Here is a 25,598-nt window from a genome sequence, read left to right on the forward strand (position 1 = left end):
GGTACAAGGACCGTGAGTCCGCGGGCTTGGCCATGGAAGTGGACCGGGCCCGTGGCCTAATAGTGCAAGGCACCCTCTTCCTTGCTTATTAGTCACCTACCCAACCTATAGCCATGAAAGGTTTGATCAAAGTTTTCTTACTACTTTATCCTAATCAGGTTTTTGCGAGGATAAGCAACAAATTTAATCTCTGTACCACAAATTCTATGAATCCAAGAATAGAGAGAAATGAAATGAAATGAGTGTTATATTAACGTCTTCAAAAAGCCAAAGTGACCTATGAGACCAGAAAGTTACAATGTGGTGGATCTGATACAAAGTCAGTCAAAGATGACAAAATGACAGAATGACAAAATGAGAAGCTTTGTACTCTCAAATGCTGCTCTAAATATGTGCAGACTCTTGTCTCTATATCTTCAATAATAGTGAAACATAAGAATAGAAGCCGCATTATCTAGCATCATACCCTTCATCATCGTTTTTGTAAGTAACAATTGATCATTGAGGAGCAAAGCATTCTTCCAACAGGCCTCAAGTTGAAGAAATATTTGTTGAAGAGGGATGTAGTCAGAGCAGACTTGGCAAACCAGCTTGAAAGGAAAGGAAGATATGTTACTGCAGCAATATTCAAGTCTTGACCTAAAGAGTAGGCTTGCAAGTCCCCAAGTCACTAAGGGAAGGGTTCTGTTTTACATTCTATGCCAACTACTGTATCTAAAAAATGTTCTTTGGCCCATCAAAATTGATGTATGACTTGGATATCTTAAGGTTATGTAGCTATTTTCCCCCTCATGATTTTTCTATCTTGTATGAAATTCTTTCTGTTTTCCACATTTATAGAGCTACAGCGAAAAATATTCCAACCTGGTAGGACACTGCTGGGTAGTTAAAAGAACATAACTATCTCCTTCTCTCTGCTCTTGTTTTGAGCTGATAAAGTGCAATGCCCTTCAATTAATTCGGGCAGCTTGCGCCCAGTATTCCGCAACCAGAAGTGCAAACAAGGAAGTCTTTTGCTCTATCAGCTTCTTTGGAGAGTCATACTCCACTGCCACACCTGCATACAAAATGTTTATATATATGTCACACAATAGATATCAAAGTGCACACACACACACACCCCGTTGACGTGTGCCACGCGCGAGCAAGCATGCATCTGCACACACAGGTGCACACTATTGCTTAAACATTAGTCAAAGACATATGAAGGACTGTTGAGCAAGGTAGTACACGATTACATGAGGAATAATGGTGGCTTTGAGAACATGCGAGGGTCATATGTGCCTTTTTTATCCACGAATGCACTTTCATTGGTAGATTGGTAGTTACCATCCCGGAGGGCGAGAACCCTGTCACTGTCAATGACGGTAGGAATGCGGTGGGCAACAGTAATGACAGTGCACGCCGAAAATTCGTCACGAATGACCCTTTGCAAGAAAGCATCGGTTGCAGAGTCGATGGAAGCAGTGGCCTCATCCAACACCAGCACCTGGCTCCTCTTCAACAGCACCCGCCCAAGACAAAACAACTGCCTCTGCCCCGCGCTCCAATTCTCCCCTTGGTCACCCACTGCAAACACCCAACCACCATATTTTCATGCAAACAATGCAGATTTCATGCCTTACATAAGCTGAGAGTCAAATCCAATGACAAATTATGTGACTCCAAAATGGTACAACCAGGCTTTGGAGCCATAACCTACATGACTAGATTTACATTTTCATGGCTCCAATTGACAGCACTATGAGTGCATCCCATAATGCCAATCTGGCTCAAAAGGTTTTCTCACATAAATAAAAGAATTGCACCGATCCAGGAGTAGATGTTTACATGATGCAAAGCCATTCAGCCAGGGATGCCATTTCCGTTCTTGTTCTCAAAGGCTTAAACAGTAAAACACTACGTCTACAAAACCAACCTGGAGTTTCCAGTTGGAGGGGCAGCTTCTCAATCACATCTATAAGCTTCGACTTTCTCAATGCCTAGAACAATTAGCATGATGAGCTCTCTCTCTCTCTCTCTCTCTCTCTCTCTCTCTCTCTCTCTCTCTCTCGCGAGGCGTGGCGGCTCTTTCATGAGCTGTCTCCCCCCCCCCCCCCCCCCCCCCGCCATTACCTCTGCAGAGACTTGGGATCAGTACGCATCATCTTTGTACACAGTTTCTGGACAGCTGCCCCTTCCCGACCCCCCCCCCCCCCCCGATCCATGGGCACACACATGTGCTTTTTTCACCGCTGAGATGGTGAAGAAGGCCATTGACAGGATGAGGATTGGGAGAGCATATGATCATGATGGCCTGGTGGCTGAGAATTTTATGCATGCCAGAGATCTACTAGCAGAGCTTCTAGCGTCATGTTTAACCGTGCCATGTGTGAGGGCTTGCCTGATACTTGGAGCCTATCTACGATTGTACCTACCTTCAACTCAGGAGACCCTATGGAGCCTAGGAATTATCGCACTATCATGATTGGACACACATTGGCACAGTTGTACGCATCCATTCTTGAGCATCAGCTGAGTAGATGGGCAGAGAGAGAGGAGGGTTCAGGAGAGGTTTTTCTACTCTTGACCATATCTTGACACTCAGTGCCATCATCAAGGAGGGCAGATCCCGTGGAAGACAGATCTATTGTAGCTTTGTGGACTTCCGCAAAGAATTTGACACAGTACCCAGAGCTAGATTGATGCGCAGATTACAGGAGATGGGAGTACCCACAAAGCTCATTTGGGGGTTCATGGCATTGTACAAATCAGTAGTAGGGAAGGTACACACCTCAGAGGGTCTATCTACACCGGTTCACTCCACTATTGGGGTGAAGCAGGGCTGTCCGCTCTCTCCTACTCTATTTGGTATGTATGTGGATGAGGTTTCTGACTACATTGAGAGAGATGGGGATAAGAGGTGCACCGCTGGCAAGGACATGGATTCCGCTGTTGTTATATGCTGATGATATTGTGTTGATTTCCGACTCTCCGGAGGGGATGCAACGTCACTTGGATGCTTTGCATAGGTTTGCCCATGAAAGTGGTCAACCTTGGTAAAACCAAGGTCATGGTATTTAATACCACCCAAGTGGATCAGGAGGTCAGCGCCCACATTCACATACGGCCAGGAGACGGTGGAGTATACAGATGCTTACACTTACCTTGGAGTGGTTTTTAGTGGACCAGCATTTTCACTGAGGAGAGCAGCAGAGGCTAGATTGACCATAGCCCATTCGGCATTGGGTAGATTGGAGAGGATGTATTCACAGTCAGTTTCAGGAGCCTTGGACGAAGCTCTGGCTCTTTTAACACTTTGGTGGCTTCTGCATTGCTCTATGGAGCTGAGATCTGGGGGACTTCATTGGATCATCACGGGAGGACAGGTCGCACTGATGGGTGGGGAGACATGGAGAAGCCCCTGGTCTCTATGATCTCGCGGCTCATTAGAGCCAAGGCTTCAGTACCACGTGCCATTATCCGAGCAGAGCTAGCTGCCCCCCCATTAGCGGTTGAGGCGCTCATCAGATCTGTCTCCTTCATACACCGCACGTGGGAACTTCCCAGAGACAGATACGCCCGCCTTGCACTTGAGTCCTCTCGACAGTTAGCCATGCAGGGAGATACAACATGTTGGCATGGGGAGATGACATCATGGTTCCAAGCGCATGGGTTCAGTATAGACAGATGCCCCCCTTCCAATACTCACTGGATGCACCCTCCCTGACTCTTACACAATCCGAGATCACCAGGCTCATCCGCCAGGACCTGACTCAGCTAGACACCAGGAGGACATGGATACAGCCAACACAGGCGTTAGGCATGGGGAGATGACATCATGGTTCCAAGCGCATGGGTTGAGTATAGACAGATGCCCCCCTTCCAATACTCACTGGATGCACCCTCCCTGACTCTTACACAATCCGAGATCACCAGGCTCATCCGCCAGGACCTGACTCAGCTAGACACCAGGAGGACATGGATACAGCCAACACAGGCGCTAGGCACGAAGATGGCTTTCTACAGAGAGCATCTTCTCCAGCTTACGGCGGACGGTTTTGTGACGAGGCCTAGATACATGGACACCCACTTGTGTCATGGGATACGGTGTGCTATTGGCCAGATACACACATCTTCACACCAGCTGCGGATCGAGACTGAGAGATACAGCGGAGTACCAGCAGAGGCCAGGACATGCCCCCTATGTGACAAAGAGCCTGAGACAGTATTACACTACACATGCCACTGCCCCGTCTACTACGAGATACGAGGCCGCTTCCATTGCTTGTTCAGAGAGGGCTTTGGACCACTCTCCACAGTCATGAGGTACAAGGATCAAAGATACCTGGGTTTGTTTCTGCTCGAGCTGCACAGACACAGAGAGAGCCTGATGAGAGGAGAGGCCAGACAGTCTCGGAGACACATCACAGACTTCTTTAGAGCAGACACTAGACACCCAGAGGAGCTCTACCTCAGCAGATCTTGTCGCCTCACACCAAAGGCACACTGATCGACCGAGCGACTGAGTTGGAAAGATCCAGACGCCCACGACTGCGAAGGACTACACAACATCGACGCAGGCTACATCAGAGGATTTGGATCACTTTGGCCCGACATGCACGACGCACTAGCTGCTTAGTTCACATCTGCCAGCTTAGGATTTCCTTTCATAGTATTTCATTTCATTTTGTTACTTTGACTTTGTATCAGACCCACAACATTGTAACGCTCTGGTCTCATAGGTCATTTTGGCCTTTTGAAGACGTTAATATAACATATCATATCATAGCTAGCTCTCTCTCTCTCTCTTATGATAGGGCACTACCGTACTATTATGATAGGGCACACATTGGCACGGTTGTATGCATCCATTCTTGAACAGCAACTAAGTAAATGGGCAGAAAATGAGGGCATACGAGCAGCAGGACAGGCTGGATTCAGGAGGGGTTTCTCCACTTTGGACCATATTCTTACACTCAGAGCCATTATTGAGGAGGGTCGGGCACATGGGAGACGGATGTATTGTTGCTTTGTGGACTTCCGCAAGGCATTTGACACAGTGCCGAGGGCCAGATTGATGCACAGGCTACTGAAGTTGGGAGTACCCACAGAGATCATATGGGGGATCATGGCTTGAAACAGGGGTGTCCTTTGTCCCCTACACTTTTTGGTATGTATGTAGATGAGGTCTCTGACTACATTGACAGAGAGGGTGACATAGGCGCTCAGCTGGCAGGGACATGGATCCCTTTATTATTATACGCTGATGATATTGTGTTAATGTCAGAGTCGCCAGAGGGCATGCAAAGACATTTGGATGCATTGCACAACTTTGCAGAGGATAGTGGGCTGTCTGTGAACCTTGGTAAAACCAAGGTTATGGTGTTTAACACCACACCATAGTGGGTCAAGAGATCGGCACCTACACTCGTATATGGCCAGGACACTGTGGAGTACACAGATGAATATACATATCTGGGGGTGGTATTCACGGGACCGAGGTTTACCCTGAGGAGAGCAGCAGAGACTAGACTATCCAGAGCCTATGCGGCATTAGGAGGGCTAGAGAGGATGTGTTCGCACGTTCAGTTTCAAAAACCACGAACAAAACTATGGCTCTTTGATACTTTGGTTGCTTCAGCTATGCTTTATGGGGTCCAAGTTTGGGGACCATCGGTGAATCATGACAGTTGGAGGAACATGGAGAGACCCTTGGTATTTATGATATCCCGGATGATTAGAGCCAAGGCCTCTATACCACATGCGATTATTCGAGCAGAGGTAGCCGCCCCTCCTATAGAGATTGAGGCTCTTACCGGATCAGTGTCCTTTATGCACAGTCTATGGGATACACATAGAGGCACAGTTGGACACCAAGAGGACATGGGTAGAGCCGATACAGGAGTTGGGCACGAAGATGGCTTTCTACAAAGAGCACCTTCTCCAACTTTCAGAAGATGGGTTTGTGACTCGTCCGAACTACATGGACACTCATTTATCTCATGGTCTGCGATGTGCTATTGGTCAGATTCGCACATCCTCACACCAGCTGGAGATTGAGACGGGTAGATTCAAAGGGATACCACCAGAGTCTAGGATATGTCAACTATGCGGTAGAGAGCCAAAGACAGAGCTACACTACATATGCCACTGCACTGTGTATTATGAGATACGAGGGCGCTTCCATTGCTTATTCAGGGAGGGTTTTGGACCCCTAGATAGAGTCATGAGGTATCAGGACCAGAGATGCCTTGGCTTATATCTACTTGAGCTTACACCGACATAGAGACAGTTTGTTGGGGAGACATGGAGCACGACAGTCGCAGAGACAGATCACAGATTTCTTTGGATCGAGGGAGCCAAGAGACCAACCACCAGCACAGGGTTGTACCCGCATTCATACCAGAGGCACCCTCATTGACAGGGCGATTGAGCTCGAGAGATCGGGACGACCACGACCGAGACACAGGAGCACACTACATCGACGGAGACTCCAGCAGAGGATCATAGGCATTCTAGCACGACACCCAGATTGTCATTGAGGGCCTATTCTACATTTTCACATTTCACATTTCACACTTCATTTCAGTTTTCATTTTTACTTTCAGTACTTTTTGTACTTGTACTTCAGACATAGTATTAGATTCACCACTTTGTATCTGATGGTCTCATAGGTCATTTTGGCCTTTTGAAGACGTTAATATATCATTTCTCTCTCTCTCTCTCTCTCTCTCTCTCTCTCTCTCTCTCTCTCTCTCTCTCTCTCTCTCTCTCTCTCTCTCTCTCTCTCTCTCTCCTTCTCTCCTCAAATTTTTGCATTGGAAAACCCCTCTTGTTGAATACATTAACATGATTACATAGTGCACCCCCCGAGGTTTTAGATGATGACATAAGTGAATTCTCCAGGGAAGGGGATATCATCCTTCTAGGGGACTTCAATGCCAGAACGGGTCACTCCCAGATAGCATTCTATGACATTGCACACGAAATGTTGAGAGAGCTAGATGTCGATGACATGGGACTGGCTAGACATTCCCAAGATGGGGAACACATAGAATATGGGAGATACTTGACAGATATGGGCACTGCACATGGATTTGCTTTACTTAATGGCCTGCAGAGATTTCCAACAACAAATGGTTTCACCTGTTTTCCACATAGGCATGGCCAGCACAATTGACTATGTCATGACTCAGCCCAGCTTTATACCTTCTATTCAGGACTTTACAGTCGGCCTTGAGCCTATTGGTATAGCAGTGGACCATGCGCTCCTCACACTCTCTCTTTTCAATTCAATACAGCTCGGGTGGCACGAGCATCTGCACCAACTCGCTACACCTCCACTCCGGAGACCGATGGTGTTTACACAAATGGGATTTACGGACAATTGTACGCAGAGGAGCAGGGACGGCCACTAGAGGAGCTCACACAAATATTGACAGACATTGCACGATGCAGCAAGAGAGACGTACCCACACACTCAACCAGAGCGCAGTTCACAGTCTAGGAGCATGCCCCAAAACAGTTGGTATGATGAGGAGTGCAGAGAGTCAAGTGAGACTCCAAAAGGAGGTACTCTTGGGGGTCACTATCTATAGACACGGACTATGCAGAGAGTCAAGTGAGACTCCAAAAGGAGGTACTCTTGGGGGTCACTATCTATAGACACGGACTACCTTCTAGGCTTAGTGTGACGCAAGAAGAGGCCCTTCCTTGCTCTCCTTAAGGAATTTCTGAGTCGAGACTCGAGTGAGGCATGGAGACTTTTTCATGAGCACTCCCCACCCCTGGCCATTACCTCCATTGAGACTTGGAACTTGGGGTGAGTATGCAACATCTCTCAACACAGTCCAGGACAGCCATCTTCACCAGATTCACCAGAGCCATGCCCACAGACATGCACTTTCTTTGATGCCGAGATGGTGAAGAACGCTATTGACAAAAAGAGGACGGGGAGGGCATATAATCATGAGGGCCTGGTGGTAGAGCAGTTTATACATGCCAAAGCTATGCTTGCAGATCTTTTAGCAATGATGTTTGATTGAGCTGTGTGAGGGTCTCCTAGATACTTGGAGTATGTCCACTATTGTGCCTATCTTCAAGGCAGGAGATCCTATGGAGCCAACTATCACACTATCATGATTGGATACACATTGGCTAGGTTGTATGCATCCATTCTTGAACAGCAATTGAGTAGATGGGCAGAGAGAGGGCATACGAGCATCAGACAAGCGGATCAGACAGAGGTTTTCTACCCTCGACCATATATTGACACTCATAGCAGTTATTGAGGAGGGCAGGTCACATGGGAGGAGGATTTATTGTAGCTTTGTGGATTTTCGCAAAGCTTTTCATGCAGTTCCTAGAGCCAAATTGATGTGCAGACTACAAGAGATGGGGATGCCCACAGAGCTGATTTGGGGGGTCATGGCTTTATACAGGATAGTAGTTGAGTAGGTTCGCACTCCCGAGGGGACATACGAGTTGGTTCACTACACTATTGGGGGTAAAACAACATTGCCCACTCTCTCCTGCTCCTTTTGAAATGTATGTCAATGAGCTTTCAGATTACATAGAGTAGGGAAGTGACAGAGGAACACACCTGGCAGGGACATGAATACCATTGTTGCTATATGCTCATGATATCCTAAATTCCGACTCCCCAAAGGGACACTTGGATGCCCTGCACATTCTTGCTTAGGACAGCAGCTTGTCTGTAAACCTTGGCAAGACTAAGTTCATGGTGTTTAACACCACGCCACAGTGGGTTGGGAGGTCAACACTCACCTTTACCTATGGTCAGGAGACGGTGGAGTATACGAATGCATACACTTATCTTGGGGAGGTATACAATGGCCCATTGTTTTCCTAGGAGAGCAACAGAGACTAGACAGACTAGAGCATATGCAACTTTGGGGGGACTAGAGAGGATGTGTTGGCAGGTTCAATTCCACGGACTTCGAACGCAGCTTTGGCTTTTTGATACTCTGGTGACTTCATCTATGCTTTATGAAGTGCAAATTATGGGGGCCTTCTGTATCCCGCACTCAGGGATAGAGATGCATGGAAAGGCCATTGGTCTCTATGATATCTCAGATGATCAAAGCCAAATCTTTAGTACCACACGAGATTATTCGCACAGAGCTAGCTGCCCCCCCCCCCCCCCCGGTTGGTGGTAGAAGCACTTACTAGATCAGTCTCATTCATGCATAGTATCTGGGATCTCCCTACAGACAAATATGTCCAACCAGCCTTGGAGTCCTCCCGTCAGCTAGCGTCACAAGGAGTCACATGTGACATCCTAGTTTCAATTACATGGCTTCAGTATGGACAGACTTCCCCCTTCCAGTACTCATTGGATGCACCCTCCCTGTCTCTCGCACAAACATAGATCACCAAACTCAAAAGAAAGGAATTGATTCAATCTAACATGGATACAACCGACACATGAGTTGGGCTTGAAGATGGCCTTTTACAAGAAGCATCTTCTCCAGCTTACGCAGGATGGGTTTGTGACTAGACCTGGCTACATGGACACTCATTTATATCATGGGATACGATGTGCTATTGGTCAAATGTGCGCATCTTCACATCACCTCTAGATGGAGACTGGTAGATTCAGAGGAGTACCAATGGAGGCTAGGACATGTCAGTCATGTCATATGGAGCCAAAGACGAAGCTACATTACATATGCCATTCTCCAGTGTACTAGAGATACGGGGCCGTTTTCACCGTCTTTTCAAAGAGAGTTTTGGATCATTGTCTAGAGTTATGAGATACCAGGATCAGAAATGCCCTGGTTTGTAGCTTTTAGAGCTACACAGGCACAGAGGGTTTGCTAAGGGGGTCAAGCGATTTGGCTCATAGCCATGGACAGGGGCTGAATATCTGCCAGTGTTGAATGCACGGATATGCTTGTTGACTTCGCAAAAACCACTTAAGAAGCTGCAGGAGATTTTGTTGCTTCTGAAGCTGCAGGTGCTTGACCGGCGCAAGGCGCCCAAGAGAAGGGAAGTTGGCAAAACATCAAGGTTGCATTCCAAACTCGTATTTATCATTCTTACCATACCGTACGATAAATACGTGTACGAGTATTAGTATTTAATTTATTGGTTGTTACTTATACACACTCATCAATACACATCCATGCGTGTATGCATGCATTTGTGTTAGGTTGTAGATATATGTATGCATGGATGTATATTAGGATGTAGACGTGTCCATGTATGTCAATGTGTGTGCATGCATAAGTAGACATGTATGTCTATTTGTAATCAATACTAACAGCTGGATCACCTTGCACAATCACAAGTGCTTAAAAGTTCTTGGTGGAACCAGGTTTTGTGTTTTTTGTATTTGTAGTGATTACCCATACTGTACAACATTTTTGATCATTTTTTCGTACCGTAATTATCGTACCTATCCACCTTGCAAAGCAATAGAGGGCGACCCATAGCCTAGCAAAGGATGCACAAAAAGGAGAAAGGTTGCTGGCACCTAACATCTAGCAAAGCATGCAGGGCAAGTGGACACTCGAATGGCTCATGCAAGTTAACTAGAGTCCATGCATGGCGGGTAACCGTCCATGCAGATCAATTGGAGTCCATGCAAGTTAACCGTACCAATCCATGCTGGCAAGGGGCACTCCATGCAAGGCAACTGGAGTGCATGCATGGGAGGCTGCAGTTCAAGGATAGCAAGTACCAAGCCCCATTAGAGGTTCAAACAAAAGAACAAAGTGCACACATTTCGCACTTGCACTCTGTGTAGACACACACACACACACGGCTCTATTTAAAGGGCTGATTTAGCCAATTAAAGTGATTACTGTTGGCACAATCTCTCTCTGCCGGCTCTCATAGAAGTAGGGCGCCATCTCTCATGAGCATTGTACTGTAACTCTCTACATAAATTAAAGAAATATTGAAAGGGGCGCCTATTCTGGTTTTAAAGCTGAAAATTACTGTTTTGTTGTTCCGCACCACCTGGGCAGTGGTCTAGCCAGTTACACTACAACTACATACCAAAGACCAAGACCACCAATATCCACCAACAGTCATGTGTAAAGGACAGCTGCTAAATCACCAGCTCAATGTCAGGCAAAGCCCGTCAACCTGTATCATCTAAAAGCAAGGGCTATGGAAAAGTGAAAGGGAGGGATCACTCACTAATGAAGATGATAGCTGACATCATCAAAAAATCTATTGAAGAAGACCAAAAAGGATGACCCATAGAGCACCATAACCGGAAATCAAGGAGATGTCAACCAGGAGAGAAGACAGTCCGCATGCTAAAGGTGCCTCTTGTAACCGAGAAAACTCCAAGAAGATAGTAAAGGAAACTGAAGGCTTCACCATAATACCTTCAACGGCAATAACCTGGTAGAGGGATAAAGCAAGAACCCCATCACACCACAAAACAAAACAAAGGACAAAAACACAGAAAAAACACCAAAAACCAAACTAATCAAACATGCTTCACACACACCCATACATACGACAACACAAACACCCACTCACAGACCCAAGCACAAGTTACCCATTGATTTACAGTCTCTAACCCTGCTGGTTGTGATAATATATTGGGTATTAAGTGGTTCCCAAGTTCAAACTCATTATTGATTGAGTTAAGCTAGCGCTTTTCATCAAAGATAATGTTACACGGTCTGTCCTCATTCAAGGCGAGTGGGATTCCTTCTCTCCCTCTCCTCTCTCACATCCAATCAAACCCCAAACTACATCGAGACATCTACAAGACGGCCTTCGGGTCTAAGCGTGGTCATAACAAGTTCATTGACATGCACTTTCATCGTACAAGCACACCTGGTACGTTCAACCGTACAATATGATGAAGATGCAAATCTTTGTCCACTTATTCAGTGAGTGCGTCTTTATTTTCTCAATGCCATTATGATATTCTCTGCTTCTTGGGTGCAGCATGCCAATGGTGTTGAGAAAGTTTTAGCCCATTTAGATATTAACTACCTTTATATTGCAGCCAAGAAGTCGGAATTTTGTTTAACAACTTTGAGCATACCATTTCGTGGGATCGTTTTGGACTTGACCCAATGAAGGCAAGCGAGTGGCCAAAGCTTGAAACCACATATGAGATACATCATTTCTTGGTTTGTGTTAAGCATGCAATTCACACGTACATAATTTTGTGCGCATTGCCGCACCATTGTCTGCTGACATGGAGAAAGGAGCTAAAAGACTCACCATCAGCGCGTGGTCTTGACTATTGCACTAAGAGTGCTTTTGAAGGGCTCACAAAGGCGCCTTGTCATGCTCTAGCCCCTTGGAATGATCCCTCTAAAGTCGAGCAGATGCAAGCAATATTGCCATTGGGGCAGTGTTGCAACAAAGTGATCCTTCTATCACGCAAACTGAAGCATTGGAAGCATTTTTTGTATGGTGATGAGTTGGTTGTGAGCATTGATCATAAGCATTGAAATGGCTTCATTCCACACCTTGTGCACATTGAACATGATAGACAAGAATGAAGGTCTTAATTATTGAACAATTTGGTAGTATGATTAAATGTGTCTCGTCATGCTAACCCTATCGCTGATGCATTGAATGGGAAGGGTCAAAGTCTCTCTCTTGAGCGAAGCTCTCCACTCTCCATTGAAGGTGTTAGTTTTGACAGTATGAAAGTTAAGCATGGTTCCAAGCAATGTTTGCACAAGGTCCGTGCAATTATGCCATACGTGACAATTTGCTATTCTTAGAGCAAAGGCAAAGCAGCAGAACAAACACCCGCCTATTGAAGAACACTGTGGTTCTTCATACAGTAAAGAGCATATAAGAAAATAGTTGAGTAAGAGGAACCACGACCACTAAACAACGCCTCTCTATGTTCACAAACCCAAAAGAAGTAGAAGAGAAACCTTATCGAGGAGCAATCTCCTCGTCAAAGCCTAAGAAATCTACATATCCAATAGACCGAAATCAAAGCATAAGTGCTTTAATTGTCTTTGTGGGTGATAAGTAGGCACTCCCTTTTATTCACCATGTGAGGCATTATTAATGACCACTCCGCATAAATTTTGGCTTTGCACATGCTCAAAGGCTTTGATTCATCCCGTGTCATGTCCACTTTGTCCCCATTTTTCCTCTGCTACTTGATGCCATTCCTCATCCTAAAGCATTGAGGGCATTTTTTGGATATTACTGCGACTCAGGAATGCCATCACATTTGAGCATCATAGCGTTGATGCTTAGACTTTGGATGTTCTTTAGCGATAAATAGGCACTCCCTTTTATTCACCATGTGAGGCATTATTAATGACCACTCCGCATAAATTTTTGGCTTTGTAGATACTCAAAGGCTTTGATTCATCCCGTGTCAAGTCCCCATTTTTCCTCTGCTACTTGATGCCATTCTCATCCTGAAGCCTTATTATTTATGACACTTTCTTCATTTGAGTTCAATTGAGGGCATTCTTTGAACTTTGGATGTTCTTTGTACCAGTCCCTGTTAGGCAACCTTTTTACTGAAAGATTGGATAGAACCCAATTTGACCTTTTTTTTCCCCTTGCAAGATGAACCTCTCTTAACGTTCAGCCTCGTTGTCTTTTGATCTATACTACATTTCCTTTCTACAATGCGTGTGTGTGTGTGTGTGTGTTAAGGAGCGTTTGTTTCTTTGGCGTTGTTTGTTGGGAGTTCTTCCAGTTGGAACACTCCTTGTGGCACGTTGTATTAGCTCCTCTCGTTGCATCGGTTGCTCCGCTACTGATGAGACTGTCAGACATCTGCTTTGGGAGTGTCGTTGCACCAGCCTCCAGGGCTTTCCTTCGCCGCGTATCTGCTTGTATGCACCTTCGATTTTCCTCAACATTCTGGCTTTTTGGCATTCTTCCAAATTCCCTCCATCAATTTGCCATTTTCTTCGCATGGGTCAGATTTTGGTCGCTATGGTCCTTGTGGCACCGTCGCAATCTCCGCATGTTTCACCAGCATGATGTAGAGCCTTTTCCATCGTTCAAGTTTTCATTGAGGCAATCGTTATATTTTGCCTTTGACATGGGGGACATATCCCTGGAAATCTTGCAGCTCTTCTATGTTTGTTTTTAGCGCTTTTGTATCGCAGAGCACTTCAGTGTTCTTCCCTTTGTATCTGATCTTTTTGGTGGGTTTTCCTCGCCTTGAGGTTTCCCACAGGTAAATTAATCAAAACAGATTTACAAAAAAAGTGTGTGTATGTGTGAGTGATTTACCAAAAAAAAGCACGCATGCGCGTGCGTGTGTGTGTGTGTGTGTGTGTGTGTGTGTGTGTGTGTGTGTGTGAGAAATGAAATGAAATGAAATATTATATTAACGTCTTCAAAAGGCCATAATGACCTATGAGACCCGAAAGTTACAAAGTGGTGGATCTGATACAAAGTCAGAGTAACAAAAGAACCTAACAACAGTACAAAACAAAGATATATATGAGAGAGAGAGAGAGAGGAGAGAGAGAGAGAGAGAGAGAGAGAGAGAGAGAGAGAGAGAGAGAGAGAAGGGGCCACTAAGAAATACCTCCCAAACCTCAAAATCCATGTACTGATTCAGTGGGTCAAGGTTGGTTCGCACTGTCCCCTGGAATAAGACAGGATCTTGGGGTATAATTCCAAGTCTAAAGCGAAGATCATGAAGACCAATCGAGCAAATGTCGATATCATCAATGCAAATTCTGCCACCGGCTGGTTCGACAAGGCGAAAAAGAGCACTTATAAGAGTTGTTTTGCCACTTCCAGTTCGCCCAACAACACCTATTTTGTGACCACCTTGAAAACTGCAAGAGATCCCTTTCAAAACTAGGGGAGCGTTCTCTTGATAACATATCTGCAACAACACCCATTCAACAAGATGTTGTAAAATAAACTGAACAAGAGAAAGTAGGCATTCTCAAAGCTTCAACAAAACATCAAGTTGAGTAAGCACTTGAAGGTTATCAAATAAAACTTCTCCTCTTTGGGGCCAGTTGGTAGGAGGCCTATTTGATTCAATCACAGCAGGAGCCTCTTTTGGCAGACCCAGATATTGTCTTACTCTCTCAACAGAAACAAAAAAGATTGCCAGAAAGCTCTGTTGAACGCAGAAGGCAACTAGAGAGTTTCCGAATGCCAAAGCATATGTAACAGCTAGTCCCGTAAACCCTAGAAGGCAGCAAGTAATTCATTATTTGTCGCAGACAGGTAACATAGAGTAGCAATCATTTATCTGGCTTGGAATTTACTGTACCTCCTGAGATATTCCCTGCAAATGTAACAAAGAAGGCTGCCATAACTAGCATAAGAGTGCTGCAAAGTTCGATGTGAAGTACTTTCCATTCAACAAGTGCAAACTTATAAATATAAGCACATGCGTCTTTATCGATGAGCTCTAAATTTTGTCTCTTGAACCTCTCAGACTGCCTGAAAGCCCTGATAGTTGCACTTCCGGTCAAGGTTTCTGCAGACTTGTTCACTATTGGAGCTTTCGTTGTTGCATTTATTTTGTTCAGTTGTTGCAAGGCACCTTCATTGTACCGCTGCAAAATCGCACGAAATCCAGTGTTCACACGCATGATGATATATCAAAGGGAAGTATTTGAATTAGTCATTGCATGATATTCTACCTGAACAAATTGGATCAGCGCAAGCATTGGCACTACTACCAGTACCATCTGCCAGGTAACTATACATACAACAATGATGATGCATAAAAAATCAAATCCCGTACCCAAAACAAAAGAAGCAGTAAAAGGGATATCCAGGTCGATCACGCTCATGTCCATTGACGCCTTCATGAAAAGCAGTCCAAAAGATAGTTTCTGAGAAACCTTCATGTGTTCTTAGCAACAAACATAAGCTCTAAAACCATAGACCTACCCGATTGAGTATCCTCCCAGATGGCGTAGTGTCAAAAAATCCCATAGGAGCTTTCATGACACTATTCATTAGCTTGGTAAAGAAGGTCCTGGAAGCTTCTAGACCAAACAAAACTATCATCTGGCTGCGCAAGGCAAAAGCAATCATACAGGCAAGGGAGAGCACACAATAGATCCCAATGAGAGCTTGAGAAGATAGACCCTCGTTGGAGAGGCCCTGAGCTAACCAAATATTGCCATAGAGCTGAAATCCTGAGAATAATATCTGGGAAAGGATCAGTACAATAGGAACCAGTCGTGCTCCTGAGACTTGGATATAACTAAAGTAGGGTCTCAAGCCTACTTTTCCTGGTGTAACCTCCTCGTCTTTTACAATCTGATCTGCAGATGCCCCCTCTTTCCCCATGTCAGAAAAAGATTCCTCGTGACTCAACCATCTCTGTAACCTTTGAAACTGAGCTCCTGGCCCTTCTGTCTTTTGCTCTTCCGATTCCTCTGTTCCATTATCACCTAGCACTCTGTGTAATGCTGTTTCATGTGCGGAGATTAGTTTTTCAAATGCATCTCCTGCGTCCAATAAATCATTATAACTGCCGGCCTGCTTAATTTCTCCATTTTGCATCACCTGTTCAAGACAACAACCAAGAGAGCTTGCATGATGGCAGGCCTTGTCACAAAGGACAAAACATAATCAGCAGATACACATCTCATGCTCTTGCATTCAACCCTTTTTCTGGCTTACAGCATCTAACAAATATATCTGCCACAAACACATCCAGCACGGTTACCCACAAGCGATAACTGACACGCAATGCCAGGGACACTTTATACAAATCCATTCCAGGGGTGGTTTACAGTGCCACTGCAATGCTCATTGTTTTGAGAAATGAAGTAATGGCATTAGCCGTTATCATTTCTTGACATTATGATACTTACCAAGATTGTGTCTACAAAGGGCAAATACTCCATCTGATGTGTAACCAGCACTACTGTCTTGTCTTTCAATGCTCCCATCACACATTCCTGCAAAGCATAACAAATATTGAGGTTCTACACAAGAAACGTTTGCTAGCTCTTCATACATGAAGCATTTAAACATGAAGATAATCACATGAAACAAGTGAGAAGATGTGTGTGCATCAACAGCACTGAATGGATCATCCAAGAGGTAAATGTCTGCATCATTGTAAACTGCCCTTGCCAATTGTATTCGTTGCTTCTGCCCACCACTTAAATTAGTTCCTCTCTCTCCAATCTCTGTAAGATCACCGTGGCTAAGACTCTTCATATCATCATCTAATGCACATGCATGCAGCACTCTCTTATAACGCATTTTGTCCCTTGATTCCCCAAATAAGATGTTGTCACGAACAGTCATCGATTGGATCCAAGCAGATTGGGAGACGTATGCCACTCTCCCACACAAACGCACCTGTAATAAACACATCCCTGCTTACTGATATGGCCATACAGAATCAGCCATAAAACACCAAGCACCAAGATTAACGTCAATCCAACCTTAGTGATCGATTGGACTGCACCAGAGACAAGTGAAAGAAGTGATGCTTACAGAGCCAGATAACCTCGGCATTTCTCCGAGAAGTGCAAGGAGGAGGGATGTTTTTCCAGCCCCTACAGAGCCACAAACTGCTACCTTCTCTCCCCGCTTAATCACAATATTGAGATCACGAAGTGTAGGTTGAGGGTCCTCCAAATGCCAGCTCAGAGATACACTGTCCACCCTGATTATGTAATCTGAGGTTGTAGACACATTATTTTCAACAGTAGCAAATGCTTCTCTGTCAAATAGCTCCTCTTCTTTCAGAAAGTTCTCCAAACGAATAAACGATATATGAGCTTGAATGAAAGAAGACAAGACGTCGGGAGTCATCCTAACAGGGTCTTGGATGATTCTGAAAATTGCTAATATTGTGAACACCATTGTGGATTTGAGAGGGATACCAATGAAAAGACAACTGATGAAGACCAAACATGTCAAAAAAGTTGGCATAAGCCAGTAAACAATGATAGCATACATCTTTTTCTGCTGGGTTTCATGAAGATAATTCAATTCCTCCTTACGCATTTCTTCTAGAAATAAATTAAATTTCTCTTCCCATGCTTGCAGTTTGATCACTTTCATCCCTTGTAGGATTTCAGTGGTAGCTCGGAGCCTTTCGTCCTGCTTTGCCATAAACTTGCGTTGTGCAAGCTGCATTGATTTTATTAAAGGAGAGAAACCAACAAGCACCACAATGATAATGACCAAAGCCGGAAGAGCAGCCAGCCCAATCAGGAAAGAAGCAATGGCGAATGACCCTACTAGTACCATTGGCACGACCCAGGCCCAATGCAGCCTAAATCCAAGTTCAGATATTCGATAGGCATCAACTGCAACCAGGTTCACTATCTCACCGCTTGTGTAGCTTTGTCTGCCGATGCTGGAAAGAGAGAGCTCTTTTTGATAGACGGCAGCCATCATAACAGATTGAAGTTTTGCCGCCAAAATCCTCACTCTGAAATACCAATGTCTTTGGGCAAAATTCTCAACAATCTTGGTGATGGAGAGGGAGACAACAAGCACCACACCCTCGTACTTGAACCGCACATTACCAGATGCATAATCAACAAAATAATAGAGAAAAATTGGTCCAGAGAGGATTCCTACTCCTTTAAGGAAGGCTGCAAGCCCACTTATGAGAATGTCCCTCCAGAATAATTTCCACATAGCACGGAAGATGGATTGCTTACCAGACATCTTGAGTGACTCCCATGTGGTGAAAAAGCGTGTTACGAGCATCTCTGATCGGCAAGAGGCGGGGCAGTGCGGTAAGTCCTGAAGCTGGAGAGCTCTGGAGTTGCCAAGCTTCACAAGGGGAAATGCAAACCAGAAGAGCAAGTAGCTGAACCAGCTAGCATTGCTCAGGTAATCAGGCGGTTCCTTATGGGAGGGATGGGGGAGCAACGGCTTCTTGACCTCCTCACTCTGCATCATCTTCACGTGCAGTGAAACAGTAAGAACAAAATAGATCTGCTCTAAGAAGGTTTGGAGATGTCAAGCTCCTCCAAATTTGTCATCCAGAGCTTCCTTCATGCAGAGCAAAGTACCATGAAAAGCAGTAATGCAAGAGGGGAAAGATAGCACCAGCGAAGCTCACTCCCTCCTTACAAAGCTTCCCTTGCCCTAATAATGGTAAGAGCTAGCTCGTCAGGAAATCGATGAAAGCAAAGCAAATGGGTTTTCAAGATAACACGCTCATCTCCAGCGAGTTGGCTCGAGCTTCTTGTGCTTCCGTGAATAGCAGCAGCGCTTCAAAAGGAGAGGACTTGGGAGGCAGGAGCCTGATCAAGATAACACGCTCATCTCCAGCAAGCTGCCTCGAGCTTCTTGTGCTGCCATGAATAGCAGCAGCACTTCAGGAATCAGAAGGAGAGGACTTGGGGAGTCAGGCCCTCTTTTCACGTACGCTATGAAGACAAAGCTCTTGCTTTTGTCTTGGCAAGCTGCACAATGAACAGTACTACGGCCTTGACGCAGAGAAATCCAGAATTCAGACTACGCTAGGCTCTAGCTCATGTTTTGAAAGCTGCAGCCTTCAGCGCTTTACGCTGGAAACTATCCTGCCTCCTGGTAAAAGTTTTGAAATCTCTCTAGGTAGGCTAGAGAAGCCCGATCGAAGGCCATCAAATTTAATACCACAGCCTACAGGCATGGAGCACGTGCGACTAAGTTGGTGATGTGGCAAAGCCAAATGGGGCCCAAATCAAGGTTCTTTGGTAAGGGCTAGGTCACGTGAGGATTGTTGTCCAGCCCATTGTCAAGTTACTTTTATCGTAGGTTAGCCATCATTTCAAATTTATGGTGGAAAAGTAGCTTTACAATCTGTGAAATGATTGTCGATTTTTGCTTCGGAACAGTAGCAATCAAGCGTTTGAAGCCGTCGTCATTTGAACATTGCTCTATGGAGCATTTGATTGGTGTTTTGATTGCATTAACTCAACCTTTGGCAACCGCAAGTTGAAGCTAGACAACAGGAGCACGGTGTCCATGCGACCTAGCCCTAATCCTTTGCTGGCATTGCCTCACCAGGAGGAGGCAGTGCTAATGGTTGGTTTCAATTGTATTTGAACACCCACTTTCTTTAGAAAGTGACGGTGAGACTACTCTTTCATATCAAAGGTATTAGACATAGAGATTAAAGATGTAGTTTCCTTGAGGAAACTTTGAATTCCGACATGGCCAATTACTTGGGCATGTGTGATTGCGAGTGCCCACCATCATTGTCTCCACGAGTCCTTCTGCTTCTCCTTAGAGTCGCTCTTCCCCTTTTGGCGTAAGCATTCTCACCATCATCAATGTTTTAGTCTCCTTGCCTTCAGGTCCCATTCGATTCCATACCTATACGCACAGACTCCATTCAACAGAAATGCAAATTTTGATGCTTCCATTAGGCATGTGTTACGAGATTAGGCACCCTCCTGTTGTAGTGGTTAGCTGCAATTGGGATAGCTGGGCGTAATGGTTAATTATGTGCTGTCTATTTATTTTACTAATTGAGTTGATGATGATTTTGTAAAGTGGAATGCGGGGAGTTGATGGAGAGGCGACGGCAATTACTCTTGGCCATTTTATATTTGCACAGTATCTTAGAACATCATTTCAATAAGCCACTATGGCTCTGTAAATAGTTGTAGTGGGAACTCCCCTTATAGGTCATACAAGAACTAATGAGCTTCACTCATTTGCAAAAGTAAAGTGGTTGTAAAAGAGGGGCCTCAATTTTTGGCACCTTAAACTCAAAGTAATATATTAAATACCAACTCCACAAGAGAGGTGCCGGGGAGTTTGGGGTTAGATTTAGGCCTTTCTCTTGCAGATTCTCTTCTCTACTCTCTTAAGCTATGGTTATTTGCTGTGTACTCTCTAATCTAGTCTCCACCTCTTCTTCCAATTTCCAAGCACACACACACACCTAAACTATGACACACACACACACACAGCAAACATAGAATTGACATAGACAAACTTGTAAGAGAGCGTGAGAAAATTGAAGCCATTCAATCCTGGCCTAGACCCAAAAACTTGCATGAGCTACGATCTTTTATTGGTCTTTGTAGCTATTACAGGAAATTTGTTCGTAATTTTGCTTACAAAGCACATTATTTGACTCTCTTATTGAAGAAAAACACGCCTTATGAATGGACTGATTTGCAAGAAATCTCATTCAATGCACTTAAACATGCTTTGACTAATGCACATGTATTGCAATTGCCTGATTTTGAAAGACCATTCTTTGTGGTAGTCACTGATGCTAGTGGGAAAGGTATCGATGCAGTCCTTATGCAAGATAACCATCCAATTGCTTTCGAAAGTCGTAAATTCAAACCGTTTGAAACAAAGTTCAGTACTTATGATAAAGTGTTGACTGTTGTGGTACATGCTTTGAAAATCTGGAAACACTATGTAATGGGTACTAACTTGATCATTAAAACTGATCAACAAAGTATCAAATATTTACTTTCTCAACCCTTAATAGATGATAGACATATTAAGTGGGCCGCTTTTATTCAAAGTTTTCAACCCAACATTCAATACCAACTTGGTAAAGAAAACGTTGTAGCTGATGCTTTGAGTAGACGACCCTCACTTAATCATCTACTATTACGGGAACTTCATTTGACTCTATGCCTGACACTTATGCACATGATGATGACTTCAAAACGACATGGTTGCACATGCTTGATAATTCTGTACACACATTTCTCGAATACACTATTCAAGAAAACTTCCTTTATTTCAAACAAAAATTGTGTGTGACTAAACCTTTTCGTACATTAATTATTGAAGAATTGCACAAACCACCTTATGCTTGACATAGAGGATTTGCTGCAACTTTTCAAAATTTATGTCGTGATTTCTATTGGCCTAATATGAGAATGGATGTTAAACAGTATGTGTCAACTTGTTTGATTTGTCAAAAAATCAAAGCAACTACAGGTAAGAAATTGGGACTTTTACACCCTCTCCCTATTCGTGAAAGACCTTGGGAACATATTTCCATGGATTTTGTTACTGGTTTCCCACTCACAACACACAAACATGACATGATATGGACTATTATTGATCGTTTCTCTAAACAAGCGTACTTTGTTCCATGTAAGAAAACACTCACAGCACATCAAGCTGCACTTTTGTTTCTTAAGACTATTTTTCCACATCATGGTTTGCCTAAAGTGATTATTTCGGATCGAGACTCAAAATTTTGTAGTGCTTTTTGGACTACCATATTTGAAAATCTTGGCACTACACTTGACTTCACTTCTGCATTTCATCCTGAATCTAATGGTCAAACCGAAGTCACCAACCGTACTATTATTGACTTGTTAAAGGCTTATGTTTCTTCTCAACCTAAGAAATGGGATGATTACCTACATATTTTGCAATTTGCATACAACAACACCACTCACACTGCCACGGGTAAATCTCCATTTGAAATTGTATATGGTCACTCACTTCCTACTCCTGCTTCACGTCTTTCTAATGTTGTGCCTGCCGCTGATGATTTCACTACTGACTTTCATGATATTTATGCAAGTGTGCATTCTGCCATTAAACACTCATAAGAACTTTACACCAAGCATGCTAACAAGCACCGCAAGGCACACCAATTCAAAGAAGGTGATCATGTTTTACTTCGCATCGAAAAACGAAGGATCAAAAGTGTTGATACTAATGTCTTTGTTAAGCTTGCTCCTCGTTTTTATGGACCTTTCAAAATTTAAGTTGTCATTAATGATGTTTCTTTTCGTTTAGACCTACCTGCACATTGGCACATTCACAATGCCTTTCACATTAGTCTTTTACGCCCATTCCAAGGACCCCTACCTACACACCACATTTATGAAGACCCACCTTCACTTGTAGACCAAGAAGAGCAACTCATCCCTGACAAAATAGTTGACCATGAAACCACCACTACACGCACTGGAATGGTTTATAACCGTTACCTTTTGACTTTCAAGGGCCACCCTAGAGAGGATGCCAAATGGATGCCTGAAAAGTTTTTTCGCAACTTTCCCGACCTTCTCCACACTTTCCATCACTCACGGTCCAGTTGATTTCTCTATTGAGCAACTGAGGACAGTTGCTATCCCTGGTGGGAGGGATGTTACGAGACTGGGCACCCTCCTGTTGTAGTGGTTAGCTGCAATTGGGATAGCTAGGCGTAATGGTTAATTATGTGCTGTCTATTTATTTTACTAATTGAGTTGATGATGATTTTGTAGAGTGGAATGCAGGGAGTTGATGGAGAGGCGACGGCAATTACTCTTGGCCATTTTATATTTGCACAGTATCTTAGAACATCATTTCAATAAGCCACTATGGCTCTGTAAATAGTTATAGTGGGAACTCCCCTTATGGGTCATGCAAGAACTAATGAGCTTCACTCATTTGCAAAAGTAAAGTGGTTGTAAAAGAGGGGCCTTAATTTTTGGCACCTTAAACTCAAAGTAATATATTAAATACCAACTCCACAAGAGAGGTGCCCGGGGAGTTTGGGGCTAGATTTAGGCCTTTCTCTTGCAGATTCTCTTCTCTACTCTCTTAAGCTATGGTTATTTGTTGTGTACTCTCTAATCTAGTCTCCATCTCTTACACATCTCTTACGCTCTCTTACAAGTTTGTCTATGTCAATTCTATGTTTGTTGTGTGTGTGTGTGTGTGTGTGTGTGTGTGCTGGGAAATTGGAAGAAGAGGTGGACAGTTTGATGGTGATTGCTTGAAAGCTTATGTTGAATATTTTAAGCGGTCGATCTCCCCCTCTTCTCCCAACAGCATGGCCGTAGGAAATGAGGTTTGTCATGCTCAGGTTCAGAGAAGGCACAAACAGACCACGTTGCTTCAAATGGTCTTGTTCAGCTACCCCTCTTTCCTCTGCCCCTCATTCTCTTTCCAGGTACCATAGCTCCTCTTTAGGTATTTGAATATCGGTATCGCATGATAACGCACTCTGTTGTTGCAGATAGATTTACGGTTTGGGCTCATCTATGCGAATTTGAAAACCTCAAGCTTGGTAGAAGTTGGATGTGTTGCAGAGGTCATAAAGCATGAGAGGTTGGTGGATGATCGCTTCTTCATCATCTGCAAAGGGCAAGAGAGGTTTAGCGTTTTGGCAATTGTGAGGAGAAAGCTGTATCTGGTTGCCCAAGTAGAGTGGCTTGAAGACAAGCCTTCGTCATATCAAGAGGATGTTGAGACGCTCGCGACGCAAGTGGAAAATAACATAAAAGATGTCATCCGCTTGTCAAGCAAATGAAATGGAAGGAAACCCCAGATGACCTTAGAAAAAACTTTTCCCAACCCCTTTCTCCTTCTAGGTATCCACAATGCCCTACAGTTGGCTGTGATGATTTGTTCCTAGGGCTTGTCTTCGACATTTGTTCTATGCCTTCACTGGCTCCTTCTCTCCTACTACGCCTTTGGATGGGATGCCAATTTTCACTTCCTTGTTCCCGTACTCATAGGCTACATCAATGCTTATTTTTCGTCGCTACTGTGGATCCGTCACTTTCATTGGTGCTTTTGATTTTCTCATCTATTGGTATGCAATTTGTACAGTTCATTGCACATATGAACACAATCACATTTGTGGGCACGGACACAAAATTGAAGAAGCTCATGTTGTAAATGCTAATGAAGCACTTTTGCGGAGTCTAAGTTACGGTTTGAAGGGAATTTTGTCAACCCTTTTTTCCATTGTATCGTCTGTCATTTTCTATAGTCAATTTTCTATCGTTACATGACCATGTGCATAGTCACACTTTCAGGGCGCAAAGATAAGATATAAACTTAGTAGCAGTAAAGGATTTTTGAGGTATTGCATCTTCATTTTAGATAGGTATCTATTTCTTACACCTACCCATAAAACTATGTCGACATTAAATTATCAGCAATTGAAGGAAATGTTGAGATGCAAGATCAGAGTGGTTGCTTTGACTTTTCTTTAAAGTTAGAAGTTTTATTTGTATAGAAATTGGAGGGTTTAATGAGTTTGGTCCAGTAAGATTTTGTACCTCAGTGTTATGACAATAGTTGTTGTTTTGATCAAACTGTATTTGTTGATGCCCATGGTCCTGCTTCTTGAATTGCAATAACTGATGAAATGGAAAGGCTGAGAAGGAAACCCCGGATGACCTTAGAAAAAAAAAAATCTCAATCCTATTCTCCTTCTAGGTAGCCACAATTCCCTGCAGTTGGCTATGACGATTTGTTCATGGGGATTGTCTCCAATATTTGTACTAGGCCTTCAATGGCTCCTTTCTCTCCTACTACGCCTTTGGATGGGATGCCAATTTTCACTTCCTTGTTCCCATACTCATAGGCTCCATCTATATGCTTCTTTTCCGCACTACTGTGGATCCGTCACTTTCATTGGTGCTTTTGGTTTTCTCATCTATTGGTATGTCATAAAATATAACATCTAACTTACCAAATGATTTTCTCATATTAAACTGATTATTTAATAAGGGAAGATAAAAGGGGAACAAGAGTTAGGATATAGATATGTGCTTCTAGACCTATCTCAATAGGGGACCAAAAGGAGAAATGTTTGCATCTCAATAGGGTCCAAAAGGAGACGATCTACCAAAGAGCAATGTGCAATAAGTGCTTCTAGATTTACCTCAGCAAGGGGCCAAGAGGAGAGATAGTTACATCTCAATAGGGGTCCAAAAGGAGGTAGTCTATCAAAGAGCGAC

The 25,598-nt window shown here is 43.9% G+C and overlaps 1 protein-coding gene and 1 pseudogene across 4 annotated transcripts; one reads left to right on the forward strand and one right to left on the reverse strand.

Moving 5' to 3' along the window:
• Positions 1–225: 225 nt before the first annotated feature.
• On the reverse strand, positions 226–19,468 carry LOC147454238 (ABC transporter C family member 8-like). 4 transcript variants are annotated; one of them, XM_086516245.1, is made up of 11 exons: positions 17,410–19,467; positions 16,951–17,271; positions 16,776–16,862; positions 15,841–16,464; positions 15,588–15,752; positions 15,212–15,500; positions 14,912–15,126; positions 14,507–14,812; positions 1,919–1,982; positions 1,239–1,569; positions 226–1,057 (listed from the first exon to the last, which is right to left on the reverse strand). In XM_086516245.1, exons 1-11 carry the CDS (start codon positions 18,832–18,834, stop codon positions 1,039–1,041), a joined length of 3,846 nt encoding a protein of 1,281 aa, XP_086372371.1. In that variant the 5' UTR covers positions 18,835–19,467; the 3' UTR covers positions 226–1,038. The 4 variants fall into 4 exon arrangements, 3 of the variants coding, with proteins under 3 accessions (XP_086372371.1, XP_086372372.1, XP_086372373.1); XM_086516246.1 differs by having other exon boundaries at positions 1,330–1,569; positions 17,410–19,466; XR_015188615.1 differs by lacking the exon at positions 226–1,057 and adding an exon at positions 11,152–11,361 and having other exon boundaries at positions 1,497–1,569; positions 17,410–19,468.
• Positions 19,059–25,074, forward strand: LOC147454239 (uncharacterized; annotated as a pseudogene).
• The last annotated feature ends 524 nt before the right edge of the window (positions 25,075–25,598 follow it).

This window comes from Adiantum capillus-veneris, chromosome 7, assembly GCF_014529385.1.
Source record: "Adiantum capillus-veneris isolate H3 chromosome 7, ASM1452938v2, whole genome shotgun sequence".
Classification (NCBI taxonomy): domain Eukaryota; kingdom Viridiplantae; phylum Streptophyta; class Polypodiopsida; order Polypodiales; family Pteridaceae; genus Adiantum; species Adiantum capillus-veneris.